Below are 13,125 nucleotides of genomic sequence, written 5' to 3'. Positions count from 1 at the left end.
CATAAATGTTGGATATTGAACACATCAATGGTTACATTTAACATGGAATGAGTTATTTTGTTGATATATACAATGTTTAACAGAACAACAGTACCTTTATATTTAGAGGCATTTATTCTACAGCAGTATTTCCTGCTTAGTTGCCTCATTTTAAATTCAGTATTTGGTTAAGGTCTGTTTAATTCCATAAAACACAATGGGAACTCAATTTCCTCATCAGTGATGAAGAGAAGACAGAACCTGAAATATTCCACGATTATCACTGGTTTCTGGTCTGACAATACACTGAACACAGCACCCAAGCTGAAAAAGAGCATTATTTATTTCTTTGTCTCTATTGTTAGTTGAACAATAAAAATGGTATATATAAAACAAACACACACAATCAAAACATGAAATACAGTAACAGTATGCATAAAGATACCATGACTTTAATCTATTTTCCTTTTTCTACCCAGGTGAAAAAATTACACCTGGCCTGAGGATTGGAGGCGTGGCCTTGAGGACGGGCACATACAAAAAACTGCCGGCCTAAATTAGGTCCTGCTTTTTTCACAGTCCGTAAAACACAGGGCTCATTGTGTGATTTACAAAGTGGCGGCTGAGGAGGCCCATGCAAAACAGTTTTCCAAAAACCAGTGCAGGGCCCTTTCTTACAGTTCTTTGACTTATCTATGGATGTAGACCCGCCTTCCACTTCATCCTGACTTTCATTCTCCATCTCTGTTACCTTGGACAGATTTGTCTCCTTTTGCACATCGCTGGGGCAGCTTTTATTGTCGCTCTCACTACCTAGGCCATCCTGAGAGGATTCTGCCTTTTTTGGGTCCAAGTTCCCACTTGAAGGTATCAACTGTGTTTGTTTAGGCTTAAAGAAAGCTAAAAGACTTCCTTTAGCATTACTTTCAGTTTTCGTCTGCTTGCTTCTCTTGGCTTTGTGTGCATTTGTGTCTGCTTCTCTATCCGTAGGTCTCTTCTTTGCAACACTGTTCCCCTGTACTACAGGATTCAAGTTTTCCCGAATTTCCCCAGCATCCTGTGATCCAGGTAGACTCTCTACACTGCCTTTAGACATGCTCAGTTTTTCAGGAACTTTCACTAAGAAGCGTGAAAGTTTCTGCTGTCTGCCGGTGAACTCTGGCATGTGGCGTGTGCACAGGGGTGGACACTTGGGACTAGACTGGAGTTTACAGCTGAGCTGCGCCCATACAGGACAATGATCGGATCCGTCCACCTCTGGCATAATGTCCACACCAATAAAGGCCGTCTCCACCAGAGAGAGGTCAGAGAAGATGTAGTCGATGCGAGTGCCGTAGTTGGTCTGCCTGGCACCCGTGAGCGTGGACCAGCACGTGAAGGCGTTGGAGCGCTTTGGGTGAAAATGGCGGAAGGAGTCGACAAACTTGCCACCAGAGGCAGAATTCTGGGAGATGTCTGCAAGTTCATCTTCTGTATTTCCATTTTCTGTCATTTCTGCGGTTTCAAACAGGAAATTATCCAGCCACTTCCTCCCAGGATTATCTTCAAAGTTATCCTAAAACAGAACAGTAATAAGAGAAGGTTTGTCCTAGTTTGCATGTAACTTCTGCAATAAAACAATAACATACACCGTACACCAAATTTAAGATTTTGTCCTGTCCAGTCGCAACAAGAAATTTACCTGGTCACCTCATTCATAAAACACAAGCAGAACGAATTTGTGTGTAAATCATTCATAAAGCCGTTCTGACGTAATTTTTCGTAAAATGTTTGTATTTTTAAAATGTTAGTTGGTATGAAATAAATGTACGCCTGCTCCCTACCACCTGTAAATGGTGCGTAAACCATTTCAACGTTCTGTGGTCTAATTTAAGCAAACTGAAGATATTGCATTTTGATGCACTATGTACCATAAAATATTTCATGAGTTGATTTCTTTTTTTTCCCTGTTCAACTGTGAGTAGTAAGGCAGTGCTTGTCACTGTCCCTTTTTACATGGCCATCCAATCACAGTGGAGGAGGGGCAGGACAAGTACTACACCGACCAATCATCCTACTTGTACACTGACTGAACAATGGAAACATTAATATTGCTGCATTTTTATATTCAGTAATATTCTTCAAAATGAGATGCTAGTAAGAAATTACTGTCATGGATATTCTGTATCACAGCAAACAGCTGGAAAAATGCTGCGCTTGCAAAGTGCATTCAAGCGCCACCAGCTGGCCGTTTTCAGAAGAGCACCAGGCCTTTTTAGCTGGCTAAAATGCTTTGGTGGACACACGATAATTTAATGTGTATCGCTAGGCATATGGCCAATTAGTCTCTTTAGCATTTATGCAAACTGGAGTCAAACTGAGAAGGAAGTCCAGAAGATTCCAGCATTCCTGGACACGTCATTTGCATAATTCTAACTCATGGGCAGGGATTATGCTAATTATGAATGAGCTTGCACAAGCGCCCATTTACGAATGTTTGAAATTCATTAAAGGGTTAGTTCACCCAAAAATGAAATTTCTTCCATTAATGACTCACCCCAATGTTGTTCCACACCCGTAAGACCTAACGTTCATCCTCGGAACACAGTTTAAGATATTTTAGATTTAGTCCAAGGGCTTTCAGTCCTTTGAATGTAAGTGTAAGCACACTTTGCTGTCCACGTCCAGAAAGGTAATGAAAACATCAAAGTAGTCCATATGTGACATCATTTGGTTAGTTAGACTCTTTTGAAGCGTCGACAATATATTTTGGTCCAAAAATAACAAAAACTAAGACTTTATTAAGCATGGTCTTCTCTTCTGGTTTAGTTTGAATCCGCGTTCACGACGCCACAGTGACGCTGCTGACGTAAGACGCTGTGACGTGTTATCTGGTATCTGCTATCGCACCAGATATAACTAACCAAATTATGTCACATATGGACTACTTTGATGATGTTTTCATTACCTTTCTGGACGTGGACAGCAAAGTGTGCTTACACTTACATTCAAAGGACTGAAAGCCCTCGGACTAAATCTAAAATATCTTAAATATTTTTAAGTGTTCCGAGGATGAACGTTAGGTCTTACGGGTGTGGAACAACATTGGGGTGAGTCATTAATGGAAGAAATTTCATTTTTGGGTGAACTAACCCTTTAATATACACACACACACGTTTAACTACCGAATCCATGGTATATGAAGCGTTTGTAAATCTGGAGGAGAGTTTTCGTAAAGGTCCATTATACGGGCAAATTACTTTTGCTTGTATATTTACGCAAGTTTCATGAATGAGGCCCCTAGTTTCTATATTTGTGGCTTTGCATTCGGTGACTCCGGCTACAGTAAAATCTCATTGGGCCAAAATACTGTTCAACATATCATTATATAAAGTGCAACAGTTGGGTTCCAGAAGTAAAATTAATTTCTTATCTCCATAGAGGATTTATTTTTTTAACTTATAAACTTTAAACAGACCTACTGTAAGCTATGGAGGTTAAATCAATGGTATATACTTTAATGTTAAAGCCATTATTTCAACTAGTTTTTTAATTATTTGTGTTGAACAGTGGACTTGAAGAACTGCACTACCTATAATCCTGAAAATAAATCTTCACCATCAGAAAATTGTGGTGAGCAAATTGGGCCAAAGAACTCTTACCTACCCATGAAGCACTGCAAAGCATTTTATTACTTCTTGTGCCTGGTTAAATGGTTGACTGAAATCATGATGGAGGAAAATGGTAACATGAAGGACTTACCACATCATCTGGGTCACAGTGGTCTATGGGTCTGTGAGAGGTGTTCACATCACCCAAAACGATCACATGACTGAAGAGAGACAGAGGGATGCATTATTCAAACAAAAAGACATGTTAGAACTTAGAACAATCTTGATAACAATTTGAGAAGAAGGACCTATATACACGCAATAGGATAGTACTGCAACCAACCAGAGCAACGAAGAAAGTGAAGCGGAGCTAGTTGATAGATTAAACTTTTACCGTTTCCGGTCGGCAAAACTCTGAACACATCAAGAATGTGTTCAAATTTAAGAATGACTTTGTACCGTTCTTTGTACCGTTCTAAGAATTATAGCAACATAAAGAAAGAACTTGTGTGTGTGCATGTTCATGTTTTTCTATCCCGGTGGGGACTTCAACCTGAATGCAGACAGACTCATGGGAGCTAAATTGAGGTCCCCATGTGGAAACAAGGTCATACAGAATGAGTTTTTTTGGAAATGTAAAAATGCAAAAAGTTTTGTGTGATGGGTAGGTTTAGGGGTGGGGGGAGAAAATAAACCGTTTGTAAGTACAGTATAAAAAACATTATGTCTATGGAGAGTCCCCACAAAGATAGTGAACCGGACAAGAGTGTGATGGTTTGATTTGATCTCTCTCTCTCACCTCCCCGAGCTCAAGATGGCTTCAGCTCTGCACTGGAGGAGTCGGTAAAACTGCAGCTTGTACAGTTTTCTCTCAGGTTTGTCTGGGTCAGCTCGGGGACAGTAAACATTGATAACAGTCAGCTTCTGTGGTCCATCTGTGCCACTGAGAAAAAGAAAAAAAATATTTTACAAACAAATATCTGAAGCTTTCACAACATGCTAACCTTCCTAAAACTAGAAATTGTCTAAAAGTTAAGACCCTTACATGAAGTGATGCTGGGTGATGACAGCCCTTCCCTCATTGTCTAGTGCCAGAAGCTCCTCACTGGACAACTCTACCTGGTCACTATAGCAACCAACCTCTCCCTGATTGGCGAGCAGACCTGTCAATCCTTCCTCGGCCAGGAATGGAGTAGCGATATCTTTACAGTACGTCGCGACACCTGGTCAAGGAATGCATGTTGTTCATATAGTCAGTTAAACAGTACTTGTCATTTGCAATTGGTAGTAAAAACGAAACAAAAATATTCTTAAAAATACAACATATTGGGATGATTCTAATGCTAAAATCAATCAAGTATGTATTTTTATAAGTTTATAAATACATAAATAATACATTTGTAAGTCCTTTTGAACATTTTACTGACATAACTTAAATGTAATGTAGGCTGTTTACCTGAGTATCCACCGCGTCCTCGGCTAAAACTAAAGTATGAATTGTAGCCATCAACAATAGCTGTCTTCTCATCCAAAAGGTCACCTGAAAACAATGTATGCAATAGCGGAGCTGTTAACATTGATAAACTCTTGTGCTATATAAATCAATTCAAAGTCCCGCGTTACTTGAAAACACTTACGGGTAACTTTAGTCTCTTGGACGCAGATTATATCTGCATCGAATGAATCCAGAATTTTCTTGATGCCATTTTTAAATGTTCGTATCCCGTTTATGTTCCATGTTACAATCTTCATGTTTATCTGTCAGGACTGCAAGCAGAAAGCAAGTGTGAAGTATCGGCCTTATTTTTTGTCCAGCTCATGGCTTTTCAAAATAAAAGTCTTCACACACCTGCATTTATTCCTAAATACTAATGAATATAAGGCGGTTTTGGCTAACCTTGCATTTTATTGAAGCTTTAAATAAACTTTCTTTGTGCGTGTATACAATTAGAATTAATTTGTAATGAATAAATTACATTCCATATGTTTTCTAAAGATTAAGTTACTGACCCACTTTTAGAAGAAGTCAAAAGTACAAAAGTCAAAAGTACATTTAAAAAAACAACAAGTAAATAAAGTAGCCATAATTTGATCATTTGATTTGATACCACAAGCCATTCGAGCTCAAAATTAAATGTTACAACTCATTCTATTCTTGTAATATCTGGATTTTTTTTTAGATAAATTGAGACCTTTAAAATCAGTTACATTTAATAACTGACTAATTAAATCTAGGCAAAATAAAATATGTATTTAATTTGATATGTTATAAATAATAATATAAATATTATGTAGTGCTTTATTATTATCATTATTTATTTTTTGCTTTTAATTTTTACTTCTGGTTGTCTATTATATTTGAACTACTCATTAACTCATATAATGTGTTCATGAATTCGCTGTCTGTGCTCTTGTTTTCTTCAATATCTGATGCTCACAACAAGGATATCATTTTTATTTTTTTTTAAGATATGGAAGAGATTAAATCTTTCAAGAAAACATATATGATGTTTCGTAACTTAAGCCCTGTGTTGGCAGCAGTATAATTCAAATGTAAACATGTTTACTCAGATTCAAAATAATTAGCATCCCAAAAAATTTTTTTGTGAGGAGACCATGCACTGCAGACAAACACACAACATCTACAGCCAAGTCTTATCAGTCTTGATCTGAGTGTTTACTGAAGGGAAGGGTTTGTACGTGTTCAGCTAAGTCAAGGATGACAAGACTTTTCCATGTAGACTATAAGGCGACATTTACCAAACTGCCTCTTATTGAAGTGCAAGGATTTTATACTGAAGGAATCTTCTGACCATCAGGACAGGTACAGTACACACCTGTCATCATGAATCTGATTTTGTAAACTCAGCAATCTGTACAACTGAACTTGTAAAACCATTTTTCTCTCACTGGCAGTCATTTTATTGTACAAATGAGACATTCTAGAATGACAGAAATGTTGAGACAGAAAACAAACAAACAGCTGATTTATTTTCTTTTAGAATGGAGGTAAAGGTGTATGTCGAAGGAGTCCAGCGGATAGTTTGTGGAGTCACTGAGAAAACAACATGTCAGGAGGTGGTCATCGCTTTAGCACGGGTACTTGGTAAGTAAATGCTTGGGCCAACATCTCAGTTTATTTCATAAAACATCTTCATAACTATGTAACGACTGTCAAAAAAAAATTAACATAAAGAAAAAAAATATTAGCCTACTATTAGTGTAAAGGTCTCTTAAAGACCTTTGAAGGGATAGTTCACCCAAAAATGAAAATTATGTTATCATCATTATTTACTTTTAACCTCGTTGTCCCAAACCTGTATGACTTTATTTCTTCTGTGTAAAATATGAGAAGATATTTAGATTTATTTACTTTTTGGACCCCATTAACTCCCATTATATTGGAAAAAAAATTAATAAAAATACTTATACTTTTCTGATTAAAGAAAATAATGTTCTGACTCTCCGTACAGCAAAATTAGGCATTACTCAAGAAACAAACAGCAGAAAACTAATCTCTTCCATGACTTTAAAATAATAATAATAATAATAATACAAATAAAAACTTCTGTGGTTTCACTATTTATAACAGCCTTCCCTGTTCTAGCTTGTACTATTCTAGACGATGTTGAAAACGTTGTATTGCTAGCACTTATTGCCTCCTTAGGATGAATCGCTTGTTTTAATGTTGCTTTGGACAAAAGCATCTGCTAAATGAATAAACGTAAATGTATATTCATCCCAAAAATATATCACTTTTTAATATTGTTCTCACTCTTAGGTCGCACTGGTCGATATACCCTGAGAGAAAAATTTAAAGAATATGAACGTAATGTGTCTCCGGATGAACTTCTCCTGGAGTCTTTGAAGAAATATGGTGAGCAAGCTAAGGAGGTGCAGCTCACTTTGAAGCATATCGGCCCATCGCCTGGGGAAGAAACAAACCAACCCATGGCTCTATTGAGGCGAGTGGAGGGGACGGGGAGAGCACGGAGAGGCAGCGGGGCAATCGGCCTACACCGCCAGAGTCTCCCACCCCTATCACGCCTCGGCGTACAATCCCAGCAACCCCCTGAGGAACCAAAGAGACCCAAGCGGAAGTCACTGACGCTAATGGAGGAAGCATGGGGTTGGCTGGAAAATTTGGGCAGGGGCGGGAAGCAATCAGAACGAGATAAGGGGAAAGACAAGGAAAGCAATAAAGGAAATGGGCCTTCAGATAACACGTCTCTAAAACCAACCAAAAGTCTCCAAGCCTCTGGGACACTGCTGTCGAGGGACAAAAAAGACAAAATTAAAGCACCACATCAGCCTTTGATAAGTTGCCTTGGGAACCGTGGGAGATGCGCTGATAATAGTGCTGAACGTGAGAGAAGAGAGGAAGAGGAACAGAAAGATGCAAAAGAGGACCTGAAAACGACCAACCCAGTGGTTCCTCAGGTCAAAACAAGCCACGATGAAACCGAGAGTGAGGAGATTTCCCATTTAAGGAGACTAGTTGTCCAACAACAGGCTTGCCTGCAAGAACTAAAGCTCAAAATCGAGTCAACGGACCAGATGATCCTCGAGCTTGAGCAGGAGCAAGCCACCAGGGAATATTCAGAGTCTCCGTCGGAAGAAGAGGAACAGCTCAAGTTCTGGCTCAACGAGCTCAAGGCGGAGGAAGTCTTTGAGAAAGACCTTCAGAGGCAGTTCTTTCAGATAAAAGAAGCAGTTTCTGAGAGCAAAGCTGAACTAGATGAGTACAAACAGAAACTGCAAACAATGGACCTGAGAAACTCCCAGGAGAACACAGGACAGGAAAACATCACGGGACAGAGTAGCCAAGTAGATGCGCCAAAACATGCCCAAACAAGCGTCAAACAAATAGAGATATCAGAAGATGGTGGAACACAAAGGGTGGTAACAACGCTAGAGTCCAAACTCCCATATGTGTTTGTTTCAGCAAACCAGATATCACATCCTTCTCCAAGCGGACCAGCAGACCTGAGGGAATGGTGGACACGATGGTCTCAAAGCCAGAATCCTACATCAGTGACAAAACCCAAGATAGTGCATCGCTCTGAAATCACCATACAGCTGGGAAGCACCAGAGTTTAAGCACATAAAAACGTCTTTTCTGTTCAGGGTTCTCTCATTTCTTTTTAATGTCACAAAAGTTTGCGAAGGCACGCTTTATGTCTAAGGTCTCAAGGGTCTGTACAGTGCTTTGCTAGTAAAAGAATTAAACATAATACACTTTTGATTCTCATAAAATGTTTATTTCAATTGTTTCATTCAAGACCATTAACAAAAGTATATAGGAGAACCTTAAGGTTCAACACAAACCCAGGGTGCTCCAGAGAATATTCATGACAATAATAATTCCATTTGTCATAAGAAGCACTGCAAATAGCCTCTATCAACATCATTTTTCCGCATGTTTTTAAATTTTTTACTTATTTCAGTTCCCCCATTTCGCAAGTTCTGCACACATTTACTCATTTTATTCAGGTTTTCAAAAGGTCCACCCAAGTAAAAGCACACAGTACATACAGTACATCTCAACCCACAGGTTCGGGGGAAGCACACCAGTATTCTCTACTTGGAAAAAAAGCCACCCTACAATTGCGCTTATATTTTGGTGGCTGTTTGGGGATAGAGGAGACACCCATTTTTTTTTTTTTTTTTGATTTTTTGTTTTGTTTGTTTTTAGGCACCTTTTTCTTAATTTATTCATTAGCAGACATTGAGTTTAAGTTAAACTCAAGAAGGAAAAAAAAAAAAAGAAAGAAAAAGGGGGGGGGGGGGGGGGAGTATGTGTGCAAAGAAAGAGCTATAAAAGAAAAGGACCGCAGGCTACAAGATGCCATTAGGAATTCTGCACTTGCCCAAACGGAGCTAGTGAAATCAGGACAGGAATTAAAAAAGGCTCCTTAAAAAAAAAAAAAAAACATCATTTCAAAAATCAAAAATGGTAATTTACACAATCAAAAACCATACACAAGTGAGTTCTGAGCGCAGAGAAAATTTATTTTTGTAGATCCATGTTAAAAGCTACTCAAAAGGAATTGGGTGTGGAAAACGAGAGTGAAAAGAACTATAAAGTCATATTTTATTTCTCACCAGAAAGAGGCCAACGATATGTCATCACCTGGGTGAGAAACTCAACATGGGGAGAAGTATTCAAGTGATACAGGAAGAATAAAGTATATATAACAAGGTCAAAATACAGACAGGCAAAGCTACTCTAAAACAATAACTCACTCGCACAGCAGCAGGTGCAGAATTCCTGGCACTTCAATTTCAGCAGAAATGAAAAACGGGTCAAAGAGTCCCCACATCTCAATCTAAAAGATGTGAGAACTACAAACCCCATATTTCCCCTCATATCCTCTGCATGACAACAACAACCTTACAAGTTAACTTTTTCCAATGCATACCATACACTCACACAACACGAGGGGGGTTTTGCTCATATTACAACCACACAAAACCATCACACATACAATGAGATGAGACTTTTTTTGCAAGGGATCCTGTGACAAAAGGAAGGGACCTGTGTGTGCTAATGTTCAAGTCGTGATGCGTTTGTTATTCTGTTAAATTTATTTATGAGAGAGAGAGAGAGAGATAAGATGAGAGTGAGAGAAACAGACACACAAATCCCTTCCTCTGCCCTTTGTCTGATTGCTTTTCTCCAAGGTGTTTCATCTGTAGTGAGGGAGGAGGAGAGGGGTGAACAGTACTCAGTCAGTAATACCAGGCTGGCGGAGTTTCCTCTCTACACTGAAGCCCTGTATGAACAAAACAGCAGGTCAACATCAAGATCAACCAACTGTTGTTTTAACTACGCGTCATGTCTAGAACCGCAGTTTTAGGTGAAAGAATAGTTTAATTTGTTTACTTAAATTTTCTTGGAAAAAACAGAAATGCCGCTTTTTACCTTTGAATTGTCTGGGCCACGAGGCTGTCTGATAATGACAAGACGGGGGGCGTTGCTGTCATCAAGAGTGATGCTCTTCAAGCGATTGACAAGTCTGTCAGGTCGAGGTGTTGCTACTGGTTTTGGACCCTCACTGTAAAACAATACAAAACAATTCTGGTTAGATTTGATAAAAAGCAAATACAATTATAACAATAACTTTATATTAAATTAACTTGGGAAGCACACCTGACTCTGCGAACATTGCAGGCACTGCATTTGCCTGTGCGTTGGTTCAAAATCACAGAAAACTCCACTTCATCACCAGCCTGCAGCTCCAGACCATCCTGAACCTCCTTGACATGGAAAAACAGCTTCTTGCTTTCTCCAACTTCGTATGTGATGAAACCAAACTGGAGAAACAAAAATCAGACCATTTTTAGCCAGTGTCTTATACTTTCTTGCATCATTAAACTCACAGTGGACATGAGTTTACCTGATCTTTGACACACTCCACCAGGGCTTTGCGCTGAGGAACAACGTTGCAGGCCATATTTTGTCCTGTCTGAGTCATTGTACACAACTGAAACTTCACCATCTCACCCTTTTGCAGACAGTCACCTTTATTGGCCATACTAACGATGCCGAATGGATAACTCTGACCCTTACTGGAGCCTGGTAAAGTGATTGAGCAGAGAAGAATTATTAAATGGTTTCAATTACCTCTAGTTAGATTTTAAAAGGTCTACACACAAAATAATAAAAAGAAGTCCTCCCTCACCGTCCTCTGTGATCTCAATAAGGCCTTGATACTCTGTCTGAGAAGGGTCCACACTGCGCAAGGGCCGAACCACCTTCCCCAGGAACACGGTACTACTCACATCCTCTCCTACTCCATTCACTGACACACACAGAGTTGTGTTACTTGCATGAATCAAGTATTATGAGTGGCAAGCCAATAAAAAGTCTCTCAAACATACCAGCTGCAACTTTGGTGACCTTCTCTGCACTGATTTTGTTTCCTTTACCCTTGGAGAGAGTGTATTCCACTGTATCCCCCAGGTCCATGTTATCCACATCCCCACATACCTCACTGCACACAATTCAGAGTAAAACAACAATAAAAAACAACAACAAAAAAAAACCTCAAAACCATCAATTAGACACTTTACCTGTAGTGGAAGAAGATCTCCTGATCATGATTGGCTGTTTCTATGAAGCCAAAGTTATCCTTCAGTGTTGCTATGTACCCCAGGAGCCTCTTGGTGCCAACAGCACGATTAAGGACCTTGAGGGACACAGCACTTTGCTGTCCGGTGCGTTTCACTTCACTGATGGAGAACTCCACCTAGTGGAGACACGTTTACATTAAAACCAAAATTACATCTGGCATTTCACAGCACCTCAAAGCCTGCTATTGTATTTCGTGCTTGTGTCAATTAAGAGGGAGAGACAAGCAGATAGAGGAAATGAAAGCTAAAGTCTGGAAAGTAAAATTATTTAAAAAAAAATTTAGCAACTGAATTCCTCCAAGTCCATGATTTCTACATATGACTGGTGGTTCTACACCAAGTTTCCAGAGATGTGTACTTTAAGGACTCTTAGGGGCCATTCACACATTAAAGGGATAGTTCAACCAAAAATGAAAATTCTGTCATCATTTACTCACCCTCAAGTTGTTCCAAACCTGTATGAGTTTCTTTGTTCTGCTGAACACAAATTATGATATTTTAAAGAATGTTTGTTACAAAGCAGAGAGAGCAACTATTGAGTACCATAGTATTTTTTCCCCTACTATAGTAGTCAATGGTTGCTCTCTCTGCTTGGTTACAAACATTCTTCAAAATATCTTTTGTGTTCAGCAGAACAAAATATCATACAGGTTTGGAACAACTTGAGGGTGAGTAAATGACGACAATTTTCTTTTTTGGGTGAACTATCCTTTTAATACATTAAAAATCAACTTCATATACAATACCGTTCAAAAGTTTGATATAGTTACAATTTTGCTCTTACTGATCTTGATTAGAAGTCGCTTTAAAAAGCTTTAATTACAGAAAATACTTTATTTAATATTTAAGACAACCTTTGCCTCCTAAAAAGGTTATAATAAAATTCTTCCAAATAAACAAAATGGTAAATATAAAATAATTCCAATCTTTCAGGTGAAAGAAAAACAAATTATGAAAAACAACCTTAAGGATAAATTCAGCAAGCACAAGCAACACAGTGCCTAACGTACCTTGTCTCCAAGCTGTGGATAAATGCCTCCGTCCAGGTCTTTAATATGGTAGGGAAGAGTGTTTTTCTCACCACTCTCTTCATACGCAATCAAGCCTTCCTCTGCATCCTGGTGAGGGCACAAATGCACACATTCACATAAGGGCCAACAACTTTTAAACATCATACACAAATTACTGAGTGCACCTCAGCTCTGGTTGTTGCACTAGGTCATCTTGGACTCGCATTGACATACAGTACGAGTAAGTATACATTACATTTTTTTGTGTCCAAAGAAAATGCATGTGGTCTAGGCAAGGGGTTCTTAACCCTGGTCCTCGAGGCCCACTGTCCTAAAGAGTTTAGCTCCAACCTTGATCAAACTCACCTGCCTGTAGCTTTCTAGTAATCCTGAAGAGCTTAATTAGCTGT

At 38.9% G+C, this 13,125-nt stretch overlaps 3 protein-coding genes across 16 annotated transcripts in view; 1 reads left to right on the top strand and 2 right to left on the bottom strand.

Annotated features, from left to right (window-relative positions):
- Positions 1-298: 298 nt before the first annotated feature.
- apex2 (APEX nuclease (apurinic/apyrimidinic endonuclease) 2) lies at positions 299-5,397 on the bottom strand. Its single transcript, XM_079826364.1, has 6 exons — positions 5,207-5,397; positions 5,026-5,109; positions 4,615-4,792; positions 4,369-4,512; positions 3,721-3,790; positions 299-1,534 (listed from the first exon to the last, which is right to left on the bottom strand). The coding sequence occupies exons 1-6, from the start codon at positions 5,319-5,321 to the stop codon at positions 437-439; spliced, it is 1,689 nt and encodes a 562-aa protein (XP_079682490.1). The 5' UTR covers positions 5,322-5,397; the 3' UTR covers positions 299-436.
- Positions 5,398-6,229: 832 nt separating this feature from the next.
- rassf11 (Ras association domain family member 11) lies at positions 6,230-9,314 on the top strand. Its single transcript, XM_079826904.1, has 3 exons — positions 6,230-6,393; positions 6,572-6,675; positions 7,351-9,314. The coding sequence occupies exons 2-3, from the start codon at positions 6,573-6,575 to the stop codon at positions 8,667-8,669; spliced, it is 1,422 nt and encodes a 473-aa protein (XP_079683030.1). The 5' UTR covers positions 6,230-6,393; position 6,572; the 3' UTR covers positions 8,670-9,314.
- The window catches only part of csde1 (cold shock domain containing E1, RNA-binding), a 25,680-nt gene continuing 21,366 nt past the window's right edge, over positions 8,812-13,125 (bottom strand). For all 14 annotated transcript variants that reach the window (XM_079826893.1, XM_079826890.1, XM_079826896.1 and 11 more), the window contains 8 exons: positions 12,716-12,823; positions 11,646-11,821; positions 11,454-11,566; positions 11,255-11,374; positions 10,970-11,148; positions 10,723-10,886; positions 10,495-10,627; positions 8,812-10,345 (listed from right to left, as the gene is read on the bottom strand). In XM_079826893.1, the coding sequence (XP_079683019.1) occupies positions 10,298-10,345; positions 10,495-10,627; positions 10,723-10,886; positions 10,970-11,148; positions 11,255-11,374; positions 11,454-11,566; positions 11,646-11,821; positions 12,716-12,823 (1,041 nt within the window). In that variant the 3' untranslated portion in view covers positions 8,812-10,297. The remainder of the gene's footprint in view (positions 10,346-10,494; positions 10,628-10,722; positions 10,887-10,969; positions 11,149-11,254; positions 11,375-11,453; positions 11,567-11,645; positions 11,822-12,715; positions 12,824-13,125) is intronic.

This window comes from Gobio gobio, assembly GCF_949357685.1.
Source record: "Gobio gobio genome assembly, chromosome: 10".
In the NCBI taxonomy this organism is placed as follows: Eukaryota; Metazoa; Chordata; class Actinopteri; order Cypriniformes; family Gobionidae; genus Gobio; species Gobio gobio.
Note: the sequence above shows the minus strand (reverse complement) of the source record. Positions and strands in the feature narration are given on the sequence as shown.

What these genes read in the sequence shown, in the direction of transcription:
- rassf11 (XM_079826904.1), top strand. Translation starts at nt 6,573, where the DNA reads ATGGAGGTAAAGGTGTATGTCGAAGGAGTCCAGCGGATAGTTTGTGGA. An exon ending in CGCTTTAGCACGGGTACTTG is followed by an intron (nt 6,676 to 7,350) that starts GTAAGTAAATGC and finishes TCTCACTCTTAG; the next exon opens with GTCGCACTGGTCGATATACC.
- apex2 (XM_079826364.1), bottom strand. Translation starts at nt 5,321, where the DNA reads ATGAAGATTGTAACATGGAACATAAACGGGATACGAACATTTAAAAAT. An exon ending in AGGACGCGGTGGATACTCAG is followed by an intron (nt 4,793 to 5,025) that starts GTAAACAGCCTA and finishes TTCCTTGACCAG; the next exon opens with GTGTCGCGACGTACTGTAAA. An exon ending in ATCACCCAGCATCACTTCAT is followed by an intron (nt 4,513 to 4,614) that starts GTAAGGGTCTTA and finishes TCTTTTTCTCAG; the next exon opens with TGGCACAGATGGACCACAGA.